Consider the following 20,431-nt stretch of genomic DNA (forward strand, 5'->3'; position numbering starts at 1 on the left):
AGAGATTAATTCATTACCTCTTGATTCCCATGTCTCTAATAGCTGTGGAAGGAGGGCCAATGAAAATGATGCCCTCTTTTTTACACCATTCTGCAAACTCTGTGTTTTCTGAAAGGAATCCATAGCCTGGGTGGATGGCCTTCAAGAAACAGATCACAACAGCAACATTGTGTCAAAATTCAAAACTAAAAGTTAATAAAGTGATATTTTTTTAAAAATCATTAAACAAACTGAAATAGTGAAGATCAAACTGAATGGGCATTTTTACATTATAAGATTTTATGAGCTTGAAGCTGGCAGAACAGAGGGATTATTGCAATGAAGAGTGCCATTCAATACAGAATGGCTAATACATAAAGCAATTCCATTCATCTAAGCCTGTTAATATACTATAAATCTACTGCAATTACAAAGACACAGGGGCCATAGCATGGCAGGACTGAAAACAATGACACGATTAAAATAAAGTGTCACAAGTACAGAGCCAGCGCAGTGCAGACAGACAAAAAAGGTGCAAGACAAGGAAGAGGTAGATTAGAGGTCAAGATTTCATCTTATTTTACAAGGGAACCATTCAAAAATCTCATAACAGTGGGTTAGAGGCTGTCCTTGAACATTACAGTACACGCTTTTACGTTTTTGTATCTTCTGCCCGATTTGGGAGGGGTGAAGACGAGAGAAGAGAGAAAGTCTGGGGTAGGAGGATCTTTGATTATGGTGGCTGCTTTAACGAAACAACCAGTATAGATGGAGGGGTGGCTCATTTCTGTGATGTGTTGAGCTGTGTCCACAACACTATCAACAGCAGAGTTTTTGGCACTTTCAGACATAGCCATTGCCATACCAAGCTCTGATGCATCTGCTTAGGATGATTTCTATGGTGCATCTATAAACAAGTGGAGAGAGTCAATAAGATCATGTCAAATTTCTTTAGCCTCCTGAGAAAGAAGAGGTGTCTGGAATGCACTGCGAGGGTGGTGACAGAATCAGATATGATAGTGATGTTTAAGAGGTGTAGCTAGGGACAGAATAATATGGATCACGTGCAAACAGATGGAATTAATTAGACTGGCATCACAATATGTCAAAGGGACTGGACATGTGTTGAACTCTTCCTTGTTCTATGTTTTAAAGCAAGGAATACATGAATTTCAAACATTCCTTCTCAATGGTAACCAAACCATAATTTAACAAGATTACCTGTGCTTCTGTTAGCTTGGCGACTTGGATGATCTTTTCCATATTTAGATAGCTCTGCTGTGATGCTGCAGGACCTATATGGTATGCTTCATCAGCCTAAACAACCATAAAAGATCATAAAGAGTCAAATATCTGTACTGTATTCTATTGTAACCATCAGTATTTCTGAGTTGTCCAAACATGTTTCTATGTCATAGAAACATAGAAAATAGGTGCAGGAGTAGGCCATTTGGCCCTTCGAGCCTGCACTGCCATTCAGTATGATCATGGCTGATCATCCAACTCAGAACCCTATACCTGCCTTCTCTCCATACCCCCTGATCCCTTTAGCCACAAGGGCCGTATCTAACTCCCTCTTAAATATAGCCAATGAACTGGCCTCAACTGTTTCCTGTGGCAGAGAATTCCGCAGATTCACCACTCTCTGTGTGAAGAAGTTTTTCCTCATCTCAGTGCTAAAAGGCTTCCCCTTTATCCTTAAACTGTGAACCCTTGTTCTGGACTTCCCCAACATCGGGAACAATCTTCCTGCATCTAGCCTGTCCAATCCCTTTAGGATTTTATACTGTTACGTACCCCGTAACTGGGTTGCCAAACCAGCAGAAATGGATCACTCATTGGAGTCTGGATTACTAGGAACTAATAAAGTTTTATTAAAGAAATAAGTAACACAGTACTCTAATCGGAAGGATATAAATGCAACAGGTTAGCAATGATAATACACACATGTACACAGAGCTAGGGTAATAGGAATCAAACCAAGCTCTATCGCAGTCTAGGGGTAAAATGATCAGTCTTAAGTGACGCAGAGCTCAGTTCAGCTTAGTACAGTTCGCAGTAATCGCTGTTGTGCCGTTGGGTGGGGGGGATGCAGTTTGATTCAGGCAGACCTTTGATGTTCTTCGCAGTTGGTTTCGGGCGGACCCTTTTATGTCTATCCTGCTGTGGTCACCGACTGTGACCCCTCTGTTCTGGATACGATCGTTCTTCCGCGAGGAACCCGGCACCCACGCAAAGGCGGACACACACACCAGGTTCCCACTGATTGTATCTTTACACCTTGTGAGTCTATGGTTGGTTCCTGCGAACCGGACCTCCAAACTCCCACCAACTTGCGGAGGCACACCGCTCTGCGAGGGTCTCGTTATCTTGTGGTGTCCATGCCTAGCGAACCTGCTCTTTTTATCCCCCTGCTGGGGTATCACTTGTCCATCAAACTTCAAACAGTTCAGGTTCAAAGTAACCGGTCTGTCAATAGCTGAATTGTGTTTCTTTTCCGTTAATCTCTCTCTCCTCTCTCATTAGCATTTTGAACGTTTTTCCATTCTCTCTCATATCTCTCTCATTAGCATCAATCATCTGATAGCTTGGTTAGGCGTCACAACACGTTTCAATAAGATCCCCTCTCAATCTTCTAAATTCCAGCGAGTATAAGCCTAGTCGATCCAGTCTTTCAACATATGAAAGTCCTACCATCCCAGGAATCAATCTGGTGAACCTTCTCTGTACTCCCTCTATGGCAAGAATGTCTTTCCTCAGATTAGGGGACCAAAATTGCACACAATACTCCAGGTGTGGTCTCACCAAGGCCTTGTACAACTGCAGTAGTACCTCCCTGCTCCTGTACTCGAATCCTCTTGCTATGAATGCCAGCATACCATTCGCCTTTCTCACTGCCTGCTGTACCTGCCACTTTCAATGACACTCAGGTCTCGTTGCACCTTCCCCTTTTCCTAATCGGCCACCATTCAGACAATCTGTTTTCCTGTTTTTGCCACCAAAGTGGATAACTTCACATTTATCCACATTAAATTGCATCTGCCATGAATTTGCCCACTCACCTAACCTATCTAAGTCACCCTGCATCCTCTTAGCATCCTCCTCACAGCCTACACTGCCGCCCAGCTTCGTGTCATCTGCAAACTTGGAGATGCTGCATTTAATTCCCTCATCTAAGTCATTAATACATATTGTATACAACTGCGGTCCCAGCACTGAGCCTTGCGGTACCCCACTAGTCACTGCCTGCCATTCTGAAAAGGTCCCATTTATTCCCACTCTTTGCTTCCTGTCTGCCAACCAGTTCTCTATCCACATCAATACCACACCCCCAATACTGTGTGCTTTAAGTTTGCACACTAATCTGTGTGGGACCTTGTCAAAAGCCTTTTGAAGATCCAAATATACCACATCCACTGGTTCTCCCCTATCCACTCTACTGGTTACAATTTCAAAAAATTCTATGAGATTCGTCAGACATGATTTTCCTTTCACAAATCCATGGTGACTTTGTCCAATGATTTCACCGCTTTCCAAATGTGCTGTTATCACATCTTTGATAACTGACTCTAGCAGTTTCCCCACCACCAATGTTAGGCTAACCGGTCTATAATTCCCTAGTTCCTCTCTCTCTCCTTTTTTAAAAAGCGGGGTTACATTAGCCACCCTCCAATCCTCAGGAACCAGTCCAGAATCTAAAGAGTTTTGAAAAATTATCACTAATGCATCCACTATTTCTTGGGCTACTTCCTTAAGCACTCTGGGATGCAGACCATCTGGCCCTGGGGATTTATCTGCCTTTAATCCCTTCAATTTACCAAACACCACTTCCCTACTAACATGTAGTTCCCTCAGTTCCTCCATCTCACTAGACCCTCGGTCCCCTAATATTTCCGGAAGATTATTTATGTCCTCCTTAGTGAAGTCAGAACCAAAGTCGTTATTCAATTGGTCTGCCATGTCCTTGTTCCCCATGATCAATTCACCTGTTTCTGACTATAAGGGACCTACATTTGTCTTAACCAATCTTCTTCTTTTCACATATCTATAAAAGCTTTTACAGTCAGTTTTTACGTTCCCTGCCAGTTTTCTCTCATAATCTTTTTTCCCTTTCCTAATTAAGCCCTTTGTCCTCCTCTGCTGGACTCTGAATTTCTCCCAGTCCTCAGGTGAGCCGCTTTTTCCGGCTAATTTGTATGTTTCTTCTTTGAAATTGATACTATCTCTAATTTCCCTTGTCAGCCACGGGTGCACTACCTTCCCTGGTTTATTCTTTTGCCAAACTGGGATGAACAATTGTTGCAGTTCATCCATGTGATCTTTAAATGCTTGCCATTGCATATCCACCGTCAACCCTTTAAGTGTCATTTGCCAGTCTATCTTAGCTAATTCACGTCTCATACCTTCGAAGTTACCCTTCTTTAAGTTCAGAACCTTTGTTTCTGAATTAACTATGTCCCTCTCCATCTTAATGAAGAATTCCACCATATTATGGTCACTCTTACCCAAGGGGCCTCTCACAACAAGATTGCTAATTAACCCTTCTTCATTGCTCAATACCCAGTCTAGAATGGCCTGCTCCCTAGTTGGTTCCTCGACATGTTGGTTCAGAAAACCATCCCGCATACATTCCAAGAAATCCTCTTCCTCAGCACCCTTACCAATTTGGTTCACCCAATCTATATGTAGATTGAAGTCACCCATTATAACTGCTGTTCCTTTACTGCACACATTTCTAATTTCCTGTTTAATGCCATCCCAAACCTCACTACTACTGTTAGGTGGCCTCAACTCTCACCAGCGTTTTCTGCCCCTTAGTGTTATGCAGCTCTACCCATATCGATTCCACATCCTCCCGGCTAATGTCCTTCCTTTCTATTGCGTTAATCTCCTCTCTAACCAGCAATGCTACCCCACCTCCTTTTCTTTCATGTCTATCCCTCCTGAATATTGAATATCTCTGAATGTTGAACTCCCATCCTTGGTCACCCTGGAGCCATGTCTCTGTGATCCCAACTATATCATATTCATTAATAACAATCTGCACTTTTAATTCATCCACCTTGTTATGAATGCTCATTGGATTGACACACAAAGCCATAACCTAATGCTTGATTGTAAATCATTCTGGCAAAGATAGTTCCCTTTTTTTTTGCTTAATAGGTGCATTGAAGTAGAAATGACCAATAGTCAATTTACATGAACTCTTAAAAACACAATTGTTCAAAATTTCAAAAAAAATTAAAATTAATTAAAACTATTGGTGCTTTCTAAGGTTTTAGTTTCTTCAAAAGTTCTCTTGCCTCGATCAAAGAAAGAACATCCAGTAACAATAACACATACTGCAGAATTAGGAAATAAAAGAGCATAAGACATAGGAGCAGAATTTGGCCATTCGGCCCATTGATTCTGCTCCACCAAATATATGCATGGATTTGGGTCCAATATTTCTTTACATCATGTGCAAAGCCAAAGGCACTCAAACAAGGAGATGATTGATTGTTAAAACTCTAACTATTGTAATGAGAATTTCTCATAAAATTTAAGATTATTCATCCCTTTGTTTGCTTAAGTGAAAATCTACAATGGCAGAATTAAACATGTTATTCACACCAACTACATAAATCAAAGGAGACACGGAGCAAATGAAATTCTGAATGACCTATCTAATGAGGTACATTATTTACAAAATTTTATTTTATACTCTCAAGTGCCTGACTCATTAGAAGGAACATGTACTAATAGAAAATGTTAATTTGTTCTCACTGATGACCAGATTAGAGATTGAAAATAATTCTGAATAGTGTATTATAAAATTATGAGGAAAAAAAAGAAAAATAATTTGAAAGGCAACATTCTGAATCAGTAAGGGGTTTCAATATATAATTTCTCACCAGAAACTATAAATCAATAAATCCCAAAAGCCCAAAAATCTATGTCCCCAAGTTCTGAAACAGTTGGCTATGGAGATTATGAATGCTCTGGTTATAACCTTCCCAAACTCCATAGATGCTAGAATTATTCTTGAGGATTGAGGGGTAGCAAATGTAACCCCTGTAATAAAGAAAGGAGAGGGAGAAAGTAGACAGCGACTGACCTGTCAGTCCAACATTAATAGAAGATTCAACACTGGAATCTACCATGTGAACACTGAAAAAATAGGGCCGAGCACAATCAGTGTGATTTATGTAAGAAAAATCATGTTTGACTAACTTACAGAGTTCTTTTGAGAACATGACTCGTATTGGAAAAGGGGAAGCAGCAGATGTGGTGCATTTGGGAGGTCCCGGACAAAAGGTTGGTCAATAACTTTAGAGACAAAAAGCTGGCAGGTAATATAATGATAGGTATTGAGAATGGGTTATTGAACAGAAAGCTAAGAGAGGGAATAAAAGGATCTTTCTCAGGTTGCTAGCTGTGATTGATGGGATACTGCAGCTATTCACAATCTATATCAATGATATAGCTGAGGGGACCAAATGTTACAGTATATATATCCATGTTTGCAGAATCTGGGATTGTGAATAGAGCGGAGGACGTACAAATGGGTTATAGACAAGCTGAGTGAGTGAACAAGAACATGACAGATGCAATATAACGTGCCATAAGTGAAATTATGTGCTCTGCTGCACAATCAGAAGAGCAAAGTATTTTTATAATGATGAAATCAAAATGACCTTGTACAAATAAGTCTCTGAAAGCCAATATGCAGATATAACAAGCAGATAGGGATGTTGGACTTTCTACTGAAAGATTTTGAGTACAGGATAAAGATGTGTCACTGCAATAATATAAAGTGAGAATCGACCTGGAGTATCTGTAAACTTTTGGCCACCTTACCGAAAGGAAGTTACACTTGCCATAGACAGGAATGGGCACAAAATAGGTGCTGAAGTCAGTGTTGATTAGTGGTGGTCTTACGCTGAATGGCAGCGAAGATGAGGGCATGGTGGCCTACAGCTGCTCTTATTTTCTTGTGTATTTGTGAGAGAGATTGTAGCAAAAATTTCTCTGGACTCGTAGTAGTGCGACCACTTGAGTCGAGTAAGATCTTCTCCTATTGTTGAGTCCTCTGGTGGCTTTGGAGGCTGATCCAGGATCCACATATTCTGGTGCAGTGTGGACACGAGTAAGTGGTGACTGTGGTCAGTGGTTGGGCCTTTTGGTTGTTCATTCTCTCCTTTCACAGCTCCTGCTTGTTCTCTGTGGCACAGTGGAGATCGCTCTCATGCAGGGCTGCTCCCTCTTTAACAGATTTCTTCCTATTCATTGCAATGTCTTCTCAGCTTTTACATGTAATGTTGAATTTCTTCAGGCTGATTTTTACGTTATCCTTCAAGCATTTCCTTTGCCCACCAGATGCTTGCTGACCTTCCTTCAACTGGGAGTAAAGGATCTGTTTGGGGAGATGTGAGTTAGGCATCTGAATGACATGGCCTATCCATCAGAGTTGGTGTTGCTTTATCGTGGTGGAAATACTGTTCACATTGGCCTCTTCCAGTACATTGGTGCATTTGTCCTTCCAGCTGATCATCTTTCATAAGGTTCTTTGTTAGTATTCCTCCCGGGCTTTCACATGTCTGCTGTTGGTGGTCCATGATTCAGCTGTGGGAATTACTGTATGGTTCTGATTATGATGAACCCACCATATGACTGAGTAGACCAGGCATGTGTTGTCTAAACTCCAGTTGGATGAGAGGAGATTTAACTGAAACTTACTAATTATTACACTTGATAGGCTAAATGTAAGGAGCATGGTTTCTCTGGTGGCGGGGCCCAGAATCAGGGGTCCATTACAGTTCCAGATGAGGAGAAATTTCATCACACAGGGGGTGAAGGACCTTTGGAATTTATCACCCTGCAAGGTTATAAAGTCTCAATTGTAGGATTAATTTAAAACACAGACTCCTAGATTTTTGCATATTAAGGTAATAAGAGATAAGTGGATGATAGGAAAATGGCACCAGAGTAGAAGACCTGTCAGGTTCTTGATAAATGACGCAGTAGGTTTGAAGGCTAAATGGTCTATTCCTACTATTGCTTATTAATTTCAACAGAAGAATAAGCTCGAGTGCTTTACCTATTTCTAATAGAATCAGAGAGTCATACAACAAAAACAGGCCTTCCAGCCCATCTAGTCCATGTTATTCTATCCAGTCTCATAGACCCACAGTTGGACCATAGATATCCATTCCCCTTCCACCTCCAATCCCATCCAAGCTTCTCTTAAGTGTTGCGATCACACCCACATCCACCACTTCCATGGGCAGCTCCCTCCACACTTGCAAAAACCTCTAAGTGAAAAAGTTTTCCCTCAGGAACTTCTTAAATATGTCACATTTCACCCTTAACCTATGACCCCCTAGCTTCAGTCTCCCCCAACCTCAGTGGAAAAAGTCCGCTTGCATTTACCCTGTCTATACCCCTCTTGGTTTTATATACCTCTATTGAATCTCCTCTCATTCTCCTACGCACCAGGAAGTAAAGTCCTAACCTCTTCAACCGTTCCCTATAATTCAGGTCCTCAAGTTCCAGCAACATCCTGGTAAATTTTCTCTATACTCTTTCAATCTTATTGACATCTTTAGATAAAGTGACCAGAACAGTATACAATACTCCAAATCAGGCCTCGCCAGCATCCTATAAAACTTCAACATAACAACCTAACTCTTGTACTCAGTACTTTGTTTTATGAAGACAATGTGCCAATAGCTCTTTTTACAACCCCATATACCTGTGACACCACATTCAAGGGATTATGGATCTGAATTCCCAGATCCCTTTATTCTACTGCACTCGTCAATGGTCTTCCTTTCACTGGTTTATCCTCCCAAAGTGCAACACCTCACACTTGTCTGCATTAAATTCCATCTGCCATTTTTCAGCCCATTTTTCCAGCTCATCCAGATCCCTCTTCTTCAATAGCCTTCCTCACTGTCCACTACACCCCCAGTCTTGGTGTTGACCTCAAATGTGCTGATCCAGTTAACCACATTTATCACCCAGATCATTTATATAGATGACAAACAACATCAGACCCAGCACCAATCCCTGTGGCACTCCATTAGTCACAGGCCTCCAGTCAGAGAGGCAACTATCTACCACCACTCTCATATATTGACAACATCCATTGCCTTTCCTTCATCAACTTTCTTGGTAACCTCCTCAAAAAGACTCTAAAGATTGGTTCGACATGACCTACCACACAGAAAGTCATGTTGATGATCCCCAATCAGGCTCTATTTACTTACATATACTGTCCCTTAGAATACATTGTAATAATTTACCCATTACTGATGTTAGGCTTACCAGTCTATAATTTCTCAGATTATTCTTTGAGCCTTGCTTAAACAACAGAACAATATTAGCTATCCTCCAGCCCTCCAGCAACTCATCCATGGCTAAGGACGTTTTAAATACCTCTGCCAGGGCCCCTCACACATTCAATAGTTCAATTTAATATCAGAGAAATGTATACAATATACATCCTGAAATTCTTTTTCTTTGCAACCATCCATGAAACAGAAGGGTGCCGCTAAGAAAGAACGACGGTTAAACAATATAACGCCAAAGCCCCCCCACTCCCCCTTCCCACGCACAAGCAGCAGAAAAGCAACAGCCCTCCTTCAGCCCCACCCACTTCCGCAAAAAAGCATCAGCACCGTCCACCCACCAAGCAAGCAACAGCAAGGCCCTCAACAATGACCATGATCTGCAGTACAACAAAAATGAATCATTCACGCAACAGACTGACATACCCAGGCTCTCTCTCTCTTCCTAATACAGGTGTGTGCCGCTTAATGTCCGTTCGGACAACGTCCAATCACATATACGTCCGTAGTCCCGATCGGAGAACTCGACGTAGCGGACGTAACCAATCTTGTGTATTGCGCTTCTCTTGACTGGAGTAGTGTTATCTCTCTGTTTAATTTTCTTTCAAAAATATTACTGTAAAGTGCATCTTGGCTTCCAAACACAGATTATTTGACCTGAAACTCTTCCAGTGGAACACTATGAGGAAGTTGAGAACAGTGATATGGATGATCCTGATCATCTTTGATAAATTGTGTGTGATATAGGTTAAGAAAGTGTTTATATAAAAGTTAAAGTGAAAAAAATTAGAAAGGTTAAAATGAAATAAAAATTATAGTGTATGTATGTATTATAGTGTACAGTATACAGTTTTAGTGTAAGTTCTTGGCTATTTAGTCAATACAGGTACACTACAGTACTCCATATACTTTGCTAAGTATATAATATGGTGCTTGCACAACATCCAAATCACAAAACATCCGATTTCATAGAACGTATCGTGGACGTTAAGCATAAAGGGAAAAGGAAATGTCTCCTTTCACAGTGAGAGGGGAGACGTAACAAAACAACTCGCTGATTTACGGTGTTAAAAGACTGTTACGCTACTTTTTCTCCCAAGTTCAGTGACCCGAAAATCGGCACCATTGTCTCACCCACCAACGAGAGAGAGAGAGAGAGAGAGAGCGCAACTTGCCGAGTACACAGCTTCCGCTGATCCGCTGTTTCCGATGTTCCATTCTCTCCCGCGATGCTTCAGTCGGTGGCACTAGTTCAAAATCAGTTTGTCCTCAGGGCCACAAAAGCTCAGAACCCCGAAGGTGCGCTCGTCTTCCAGGCTGCGTCCTTGGGATATCGAAAAGCGGTTGGCCGTGAGTCTCTGGGAGTGGGTCCCACCACCACAAAGAACCAAAAGCTAAGCGTAACTCCAAGTCAGAGTCTTCTGCACTAGCCTCCTCCAAGGTCCAACGGGACATCTTTTCCAGCTCTTGGTGCTTATCTATCCTAATTTGTCTGAAGACAGTAACCATGTCCTCTTTTGCAATCCAGGTATAGTCCGTGACCTCACTATTCTTTTGTCTTAGCTCTATAGATTCTGCATCTGTCTCCAGAATAAATACAGATGCAAAATATCCATTGAAGATCTCCATCATCTCTTTCAGCTCCATGAATAGCTGATAACGCAGATCTTCAAGTGGACCAATTTTGTTCCTTACTATCCTTTTGCTCTTAACAGACATCCCACCTCTCCTGGAAGTTCCGGGAGTCTCCCGCATATTAATAGTGGCTCCCCGATGCCCGCAAATTATGTATGATGTCCCGGAAATCAATTTTTTTGACAGATAGATAGATAGATAGATAGATAGAGATAGAGATAGAGATAGAGATAGAGATAGAGATAGAGATAGAGATAGAGATAGAGATAGAGATAGAGATAGAGATAGAGATAGAGATAGAGAGAGAGAGAGAGAGAGAGAGAGAGAGAGAGAGAGAGAGAGAGAGAGAGAGATAGAGAGAGAGAGAGAGATAGAGAGAGAGAGAGAGAGAGAGAGAGAACGAACGCCATGGCAGAGTGTTCCAATAAAAGAAAATATAAAACGTACATCACCCCAGTCTACACTAAAGTGTACCCCTGCCTAATAGGGGTCAAAATAATGACAGTGTTGCTTGCTGCACTGTTTGCAACAGTGACTTTTCTATTGCCATGGTGGGTTAAGACTGCAAAAGACGTGTTGAGGTGAGTTTAACAGGTGTCATTCGTTCATTAGTGTAGCTAACGTTATTTAAACCAGCTGGCCAGCTGCTAAGGAGCTACTCTATTGCAGACATCCCACCTCTCCCGGAAGTCTCCCGCAAATTGATGGTGCTACCTCCCTGAATGAGTTTTTGCAGGGTGGGATCTCTAAGTAGGATATAAATTAATATATCCTTGGGATGCTCCTTCACTTTGTCTGCCAGGGTATCATCATGCCTTCTTTTAGCCCTCCTAACCTCTCTCTTATGTTCTCTTGTATTTCTTGCACTCAAGTGCCTCAACTGTTCCCTGCTGCCTATACTTGCTATACACCTCCTTCTCTACTTAACCACTACCCACTGCTGGCCTGTTCTCCCCTCTTCCCTTCCAAGTCACAGAACCAGAAACCTGACTGCTTTCCTCTACTAGGTCAGTGCTCATCATGTTTTAATTTCTCCTCTTTATAGTTGACTGTTTATATCACAAGGTACCGGGCATTAAGGTTTAAGGAATAGTGGGTATGCTATCCAGGCGAGATATATTGTTAACTAACATATAATATGTTTCCTTGGATGGGTTCAGTATAGGAGTAAAGGGATTCAGCCCTGAAATTATCCTAGGTAATTTCTAAAGTAAGTACATGTTCGGCACAGCATTGTGGGCCGAATGGCCTATATTGTGCTGTAGGTTTTCTATGTTTCTGTGATTCCAACTCATGAATGCAGTACCTAATATCATTACTGTAAATATCTTATACCATCAGCTGTCAAAATAATTTGAAAATAATTCTGGAAAGAATATTCAGCTTCTGTGTTACTGCATGGTCATACTGGCTAATCATTAAACACCTTTTAATATTGACTAGATTAAAAGAGAATCATGCAATGGACTGATTGAAAGAGTTCATTTTATAGCTCCATTACTGTGAATTTTAAGTTCTTCTTTGTCCCACCAATAGGATCCTATATTCTGAAGAGCTGCTGTAACTCTGGTTCACTGGATTAATACAAAACAAGCATAAATGCGTACGTCAAGCATCCTCCGCTCTGTGTGGTCTAATATCATGACTTACCATTGAGACATGCATGGAATTTTTGTCCGCTTCACTGTAAACTGCCACAGAACGAACACCCATCTTCTTCGCTGTCCTCATGACCCTGCAGGCAATCTCACCTCGATTTGCAATGAGGACTTTCTCTATTCTGCAACTGCCTGTTTAACAGATTAAGGATCGGTTTAGTTTTAAGGGACTTCCTTGTATAATATATTTAAATATAGAGTAGATAGATATCACACTATTAAGAAAAAGGTAATTTTGGCTCACTAAGCATTATCCTGAATCCGAATATCTATGAATGACAATGTGACAGGTTACACTTCAACCTCAGAATTTATTTCACAACAATCACTTACAATTTCTATGAAGAAAGCAACACATGCTGTCATCAAAACAAAATAAAAACCACTTAATTTTGGTAATTGCTGTGAAGTGAAACCGACTGGCTAATCTCAGGGCTGTTATCTAGTGTTACCTGATACCAACAAACAATAACTAGATATTTACATAGCGGATAGCGCCACTCTAGTTACAACAATGCTGAAAATTCAGATTAGATACTAATAGTACATTTCATTTCAGCTCCACACAATTCCTTCCCCAACATCTGACAAAGAAATGACAAAATATATCACAAACGGGATTGACACTCACAACAAGAGTTAATTGAAAAAGGATGTGAAAGTGAGTTCTTTTAAAGTCAGACGTGAGCGATAACGTCACATCAGCAAGCAGATATTAAAATACTGTTGGAACTGCCATGTGGCAATCAGGTTCTTACAAGGGTCCACTGCATTTGAACGTAAATCTGTTTGCCCTAATAAAGTTTCTAGAATGTATCCAATATTCTAATGATATCTATTCATAATGCTTATAATTAAATCTATCAACTGTTGCAATACCTTTCAGCAACATTTCTAACCATTTCCCATTTTGTTCATTGAATGTTTACACTTTCTACTACTGACTACATTAACTGTGAATCATGCAATCAGCTGAGTTGAAAGAGTCCATTTTGTACCTCCATTAATGTGAATTTCTTCTGAATAGTATGGAGTTGACATTGATAACTGAAATGTGAGCTACACATTATTCTGGAGGACAGACATAAACTACAAATGGCTGTAAACTCGAATTAGCAGTGATGGAAGCAAGCACAAAAGTAAAAAGATACCTGTCGTAGCATTCCTTATGCATGTTCGCGCACAAGACCATTGCCTGCAAAATTTCAAGGAGAAAAGTTAATAGACTTACTTAAAGTTACAGTTTCTTAAATTGTCAGGCTATTTAAAATCCTCATTTAGAAAGTTATAGGACTGTATTTAATCAATAACAAGCCAACAAATTCACAAGTATAATAATGGAAAAAATTGATTTGCACAGACTCTTCATACAAGCAGTCAGTTTGACCAGATATCGCAAAAAAATAAGCTTCTTAAATCTATCTAATTTCATTATGATTGTTAAAAGTATTGCTACTACAGAAAACCAGCAAAGTTAATACAAAAAAAAGATTTGCAAGAGATTCTGCAGATGCTGGAAATCCTGAGAACACACACAAAGTGCTGGAGAGAGGGCAGAGTCTTGGAACATTACAGAAGTGGAAATAAGTGGTCCTGTTTATGGTAGGATTATCATCACGGACTTTATGGAAAAGCCTATAAAAAGTAGCAGATAAAGTACAGTCCATTCATGGTTAAAGCCTTCCCCAACATTGAACACATTTACAAGATGCACGCTGTTGTAGGAAAGCAGCATCCATCATCAAGGACCCCCACCATCCAGGCCATGCTCTCTTCTCACTGATGCCATCAGGAAGGAGGTACAGGGGCCTCAGGTCCCACACTACCAAGTTCAATCCTCAGGTTCTTGAACCAAAGGAGATAACTTCACTCACCCCAACACTGAACTATTCCTACAACCTATGGACTTACTTTCACTGACTCTGTAACTCACATTCTTGATATTTATTGATTTATTTATTATTATCATTATATTATTTTGTGTTTTTTTCTTTTTTATATTTGCACAGTTTGCTGTTGTTTGCACATTGGTTGTTTGTCTTTGTTGTGAGTGGTTTCCCATTGATTCTATTGTGTTTCTTTGTATTTACTGTGAATGCCTGCAAGAAAATGAATCTCATGGTTGACATTTGAACATTGGCTCGTCTGGAGTACTCGATGTTCCAAACACGTGATCCCTGTCCAAGCAGAATTCATCAAAAAATAGAAGGGCATGAGACTTTTTGTCTTTGTTAGGTGTTTTACTAAATACTTTTCTTTTGTGGGTAACTTAGTTATAATTACTTTGTGAGCCATTTCTTTTATTTAACATCCTCCCTGATCTAAAACAGCCTCTGAATCAGGATACTTTGGTAGAGCTGGCTAGATCTGCGTGGAATGTTTAAGAGAAAAAGTAAAGTTGGAAAAGCCTGAGATATTCTGTATTCTGGGCTCAGGTGGGTTTAGACCCCTGGCAAATATGTTAGCAAACTGGGATTTCCATGGCATAAGGAAAGGAAAGCGAAATTATTTGTCAGTGGCTGCAAAGGGCTGTTTGGTTAGGCTTCCCCGATCAGAAAGGAAATGTGCCCCAGACAGGTTGCATCTTGTCAATAGGGTTATGAAAGGCTTATGCAGAAATTAATGAAATGAATCAGATATGGCACTGTTGAGGGAAGTAGGATTCAATTTTAGGCCATCCGTGGAGAAACAGGAGAAGTTAGCAACAAGAGAATAGAGCTTGCGTTGGGAATTGAAAACAATGGCTCGGCCTTCCTAATTGTTTAGCTAGAGAAGTTATCTACTCTTCTACTACCTGATTTAGGACAAAGAATATAATTGAATACTTATAACAGAACCAGATAGGTGCTGTTTCAGACATAACAGAGGAGGAAGGGGTGAAATTACTAGTCAGGGAAAATAAGTCACAGCAGTGCTCCTCAGACAGGACAGACTGGACGGCTTGTCTACTGAGGCTGTGAGGATGGAAATGAGGAATAAGATTATGTTACAGACCTTCCAATAGTCAGTAGGATTTAGAGGAGCAAATTTGCAGAGAGATTACAGACAGTTGTAAGGAAAGTAAGGTTGTGATAGTAAGCAATTTTAACTTTCGACTATTGACTGGGACTCCTGTACTCTGAAAGGCCTGGATGGTTTAGTTTGTGAAGAATGCATGTTCAGGAAAGTGTTCTTATGGAGGTCAATACTGGATCTCCTATCATGTGCAGGTGACAGATGTGTATGTAGAGGAAAACTTTGGATTTAGTGGTCATAATTCCATTCATTTCAAGATAATTATGAAGAATGATAGGACTGGCACTCGGATTCAGTTTCTAAATTGGAGAAAGGCTAATTTTGATGGCATCAGAAAGGATCTGGCAAGCGTGGACTGAGACAGGTTTTCCACAAAAGGATTGCTTGGTAAGTGGGAGGCCTTCAAAACTGAAATTTTGAGAGTACAGAGCTTGTGGGGTCCCTGTTAGAATAAAAAGCAAGTTTAACTGGTTTAGGGAACCTTGGTTTTTGAGGTATGTTGAGGCAATAATTACGAAGAAAGAGGCGCATAGGCAGCAAGGAACAAATGAGGTACTTGAGAAGTATAAGAAATGCAAAAGAACACTTACAAGGGAAATCAGGACTAAAAGAGGTTGGTCTGACAGACACGGTAAAGGAGAATCCCAAGGGCTTCGACAGGTATATTAAGAGCAAAAAGATAGCAGGTGACAAAATAGGTCCACTTGAAGATTAGCGTGGTCATCTATGCATTGACCCAAAAGAGGGTGGGGAGATCTTAAATGCACTTTTTTCCATCAGGAGATGGCCACAGAGACTATAGAACTGAGGCAAAACAGCAGTGAGTTCATGGACCATACATGGACTACAGAAGAGGAGGGGTTGCTGTCTTGAGCCAAATTATCATGCAAAAATCCCTGACAAGGTGTCCCCACAGACCCTGTGGGAGGCTAATGCAGAAATTACAGGGGCTTTGGCAGAGATATTTAAAATGCCCTTAGCCACAGGAAAGGTGCTGAAGGACAGCTACAGTTGTTCCATTGTTCAAGAAAGGCTCTAAGAATAAACTGGGAAATTATAGGCTGGTGAGCCTGATATCAGTACTGAGTAAATTAATGGAAGGTATTCTAAGGGACAGACTGCCACTCTGACTGGAGACCTGTGATTAATAGTGTACCACAGGGACTGTTGCTTCTTCCTTTGCTTGTCATCTATATCAATGGTCAGGATGATAATGTGAGTGAGACTAAAATTCGATTAGCAGATATGCAGATGACACTAAGATTGGGGATATAGTGGACAGCGAGGAAGGCTATCAAAGCTTGCAGGGATATAACAGGGGTATGTGGGAATACAAATCCATGATTCCTTGCAAGTGGCATAACAGGTAGATAGGGCCCAAAGGAGGGCTTTTATTTATCACATGTACATTGAAACATACAGTGAAATGCATTGTTTGTGTTAACAGCCAACAGAACCTAAAGATGCAGCCCACAAGTGGCGTCAAGATAGCAAAGCTACAATGTTCAACAGAACAACACAAGCAACACAACAAAACAGAACAATAGCACTCCCTCTCTTCTCGCTGCTGCCATCAGGAAGGAGGTACAGGAGCCTCAGGATCCATACTACCAGATTCAGGAACAGAGATTACCCCTCAAGCATCAGGCTCTTGAATCAGAAGGAATAACTTCACTCACCCCAACACTCTGAAGCTTAATTTGGACAGTTGTGTGCCGTTCTGGTCACTTACCGACAGGAAAGATGTAAATAAGCTTGAAAGAGTACAGAGAAAGAATGTTGCCAGGACTTGACGATCTGAGTTATAGGGAAAGGTTGAATCGATTAAGACTTTATTCCCTGGTGTATAGGAGAATGGGGCGAGATTTGACAGAGATATACAAAACTATGAGGATATAGATAGGGTAAATGTGAGCAGACTTTTTTCAGAGATTTGGTGAGACTAGAGCTAGAGGTCATAGGTTAAGGACAAAAGGTGAAATATTTAAGAGGAATATGAGAGATAACTTCTTCACTCATTAACAGAGGAGAGGCGGAGCTACGATGGTGCTAGACAGCAGCTCCTTCAAGCTCATCTGCAGAAACAGCTTTAATGTCTACCTTTAACGTCTCTCTTTTTCCTTTGCAAGGTGGATGGGGTTCTGTTGGAGATCCTGACCTACAGCTGCACTCAAACTTTGGTTCTTTATGACGCTGGTTCCCGCTCTTGGGGCTCACTGACCGGCTGTTTTTCAATATCCCAAAGACAAGGCCTAGAAGGCGAATGCACCTTCAGGGCTCCGAGACTTTGCGGGCCCTGGGGACAAACTGCTTCTACGCTGGTGCTGCTGACCAGAGCGTTGCAGGAGAAAATGGAGCATCAGCAACAGCGGATCAGCTGTTGGGGGGGGGGGTCTGTACTCAGATTGCTCTTTCTCTCACAGGTGGCAGAGAGTTTGTTGCTAATTCTCAAGTTGGAGAACCTTGGGGGGAAAAAATGTGTTGCAGCAGACTTTAACACTGTAAATCAGCACATTTTGTTTTTGTCTTGTTAGCCTTCCCTCTCATTGTGTGACACCTCTCTGTTCCTTCATTAAGGAGAGAGGGAGAGAGAGGGTGGGGGAGAGGGAGAGAGGGGGAGGGGGGAAGGGAGAGGGGGGAAGAGGGAGGGGGAGGGGAGGGGAAGGGAGCACGTCTGTGGTACGTCAAATTGTCAAGTGAATGATTAGTTTGTTGGACTGCAGAACATAATCTTTATCAGGGGTTTTCCTATTGCATGCTCGGCGGGTGGAGGGTGCTGATACATTTTGCTGAAGTAAGCCCAATTTATACTTCTGCATCAAACGTACGCCGTAGGTACCGTGTACCCTACGCCATAGGGTGACGTGCACCTCCCCAAAAATGTAACTCACACATCGCGGCGACGCAGACCCCAACAACTGTGATTGGTTCGCTTGGTAGCATCGCATTTCCGGTTGCTTTTCTCCGCCATGTCTGTACACTGATGCGAAATAAATGGTTGGAGACGATGAACCAAATCGTCAAATCTATCTGCCGACATCCGAAAGTATTTGAAATACATTTCCTCATCCATGTCTCTCACGAAGAAACTCAACACAGTGGCACAGGAACCCCACCGCCAACTAGCATTTTGGCAGTGAATTGCAGAGCGACGCAGACACAACTATGCATGCTCGCTATGGCGTAGGGCTACGCAAAAGTATAAATCAAGCCTACGACATAGCCCATACGCACAAGTATAAATCAGCCTTTAGGGTCGAAGCTTTGCTGCTGCTGCGTGTGTGTGTGTGTGTGTGTGTGTGTGGGGGGGGGAGGGGGCTTTGGGGTTCTGACATTTTTACTGTCACTCATTCCTTGAGGTACCCTTTTATTTTCATGGATGTCTATGAAGAAGAAGGATTTCAGGTTGTATATTGATACATTGTCAGGTATTAGATGGAGCTATTGAACTCAGAGGGTGGTGAGACTGTGGCACGAGTTGCCAGTGTAAGTGGTGGATGTGGATTCGATTTCCAACGCTTAGGATCAAATTGGATAAGTACCTGCGTGGGAGGTGTATGGAGGGATATGGTCCCGGTGCTGGTTGATGGGACTAGGCAGAATAGCAGTTCAGCATGGACTAGAAGGGCCAAAGGGTTGTTTCTGTGCTGTAGTGCTCTATGACTATAACAGTCAAGAGAAGTGATGCTGTGGTAAAGTTTGCTGCTTTCAGCATACTGTACATATGGAAGGCAGCTCCTGGTTCTGGTGTGACGCTTCTGAAGACAAGCACATAGATGTGAAATAGGGGAGACAAGGCTGTGTTTTTGCATGACCACTAAACACATCACAGCAATCCCAGGGAGAGATACCCCAGAGTCATAGAGTCGTAGGGAAATGCCAGAGAGAAACAGGTCCTTCAGCCCACACCAATTGTCATCCGTCCATTTACATTAATTCCACATTAAACCCATTCTTTATTCTCCCCACATCATCAACTAACTCTCCCACACACTGGAGAAAATTTAGAGTGGCCAACTAACATAGTCGGGATGCATGAGAAAAGTGGATCACCTGAAGGAAACTCACGCAGACACAGGGGGTAAAGGCAAATTCCGCACCTGGCAAAGAGATGCAAAGACTCTACCAGCTACGCCACCGTACCACACAAATGATAATTCTGTAGATGGGCTGGGTAGCTAGGGAAAGAACCAAGCAAATGCAGTGTGATCCAGTGAAGAGAGTAGCATCGGGCAGTGTGACCAGTTTTAAAAGGCAAGAAAGCCAAAGAATAATAGATTATCTTTGTCAAAAATCACTGTGGATGCCATTAGTAACTTTGATCAAAGTAGCTCTGATATTGTTATTGGTACAGAAATTCAATTTGCGAGGTTCAAGTAGCTATCCCCGGTACAATAATTGGGATGTCACTTATACCTGAGAACTCAGCAAGGAATAGGAGACGTTATGATAGTCACAGAGAAATGCTTAGGACAGAGAGATTAAATAAATTTTCTTTGTTGAGGACAGGTAATGGTAATAGGCCCTAAGAAAACAGCACAATCCACAGGGAAATCTGATCAGTTTTTTTATAGATATATGTTAATGTTCAGTATTTTAGCTTTTGAATGCTAAAATGCCAATTAATTTTGCCCCAGATTATTGTCTGTTTCTCCAGGACTGTTTTAGGCTGAATGACCATCTTTGTCAAGTTTATCTCCCTCTTTCTTTAAGTGAATGGTATAACTTTAGTAATCCTGCAGGTCTCTGGCACTTGAAGGGAAAGATATTGGCCCAAGTCTCTGCAAAATCTACACTTTCAGGGTTTAGAAT

The 20,431-nt window shown here is 41.5% G+C and overlaps 1 protein-coding gene across 7 annotated transcripts in view; it reads right to left on the reverse strand.

Moving 5' to 3' along the window:
* The window catches only part of mccc1 (methylcrotonyl-CoA carboxylase subunit), a 118,886-nt gene that overhangs the window by 80,573 nt on the left and 17,882 nt on the right, over positions 1 to 20,431 (reverse strand). For all 7 annotated transcript variants that reach the window (XM_072255225.1, XM_072255221.1, XM_072255222.1 and 4 more), the window contains 4 exons: positions 13,756 to 13,799; positions 12,597 to 12,736; positions 1,201 to 1,296; positions 18 to 139 (listed from right to left, as the gene is read on the reverse strand). In XM_072255225.1, the coding sequence (XP_072111326.1) occupies positions 18 to 139; positions 1,201 to 1,296; positions 12,597 to 12,736; positions 13,756 to 13,799 (402 nt within the window). The remainder of the gene's footprint in view (positions 1 to 17; positions 140 to 1,200; positions 1,297 to 12,596; positions 12,737 to 13,755; positions 13,800 to 20,431) is intronic.

This window comes from Mobula birostris, chromosome 4 (genome assembly GCF_030028105.1).
Source record: "Mobula birostris isolate sMobBir1 chromosome 4, sMobBir1.hap1, whole genome shotgun sequence".
Taxonomy (NCBI): domain Eukaryota; kingdom Metazoa; phylum Chordata; class Chondrichthyes; order Myliobatiformes; family Myliobatidae; genus Mobula; species Mobula birostris.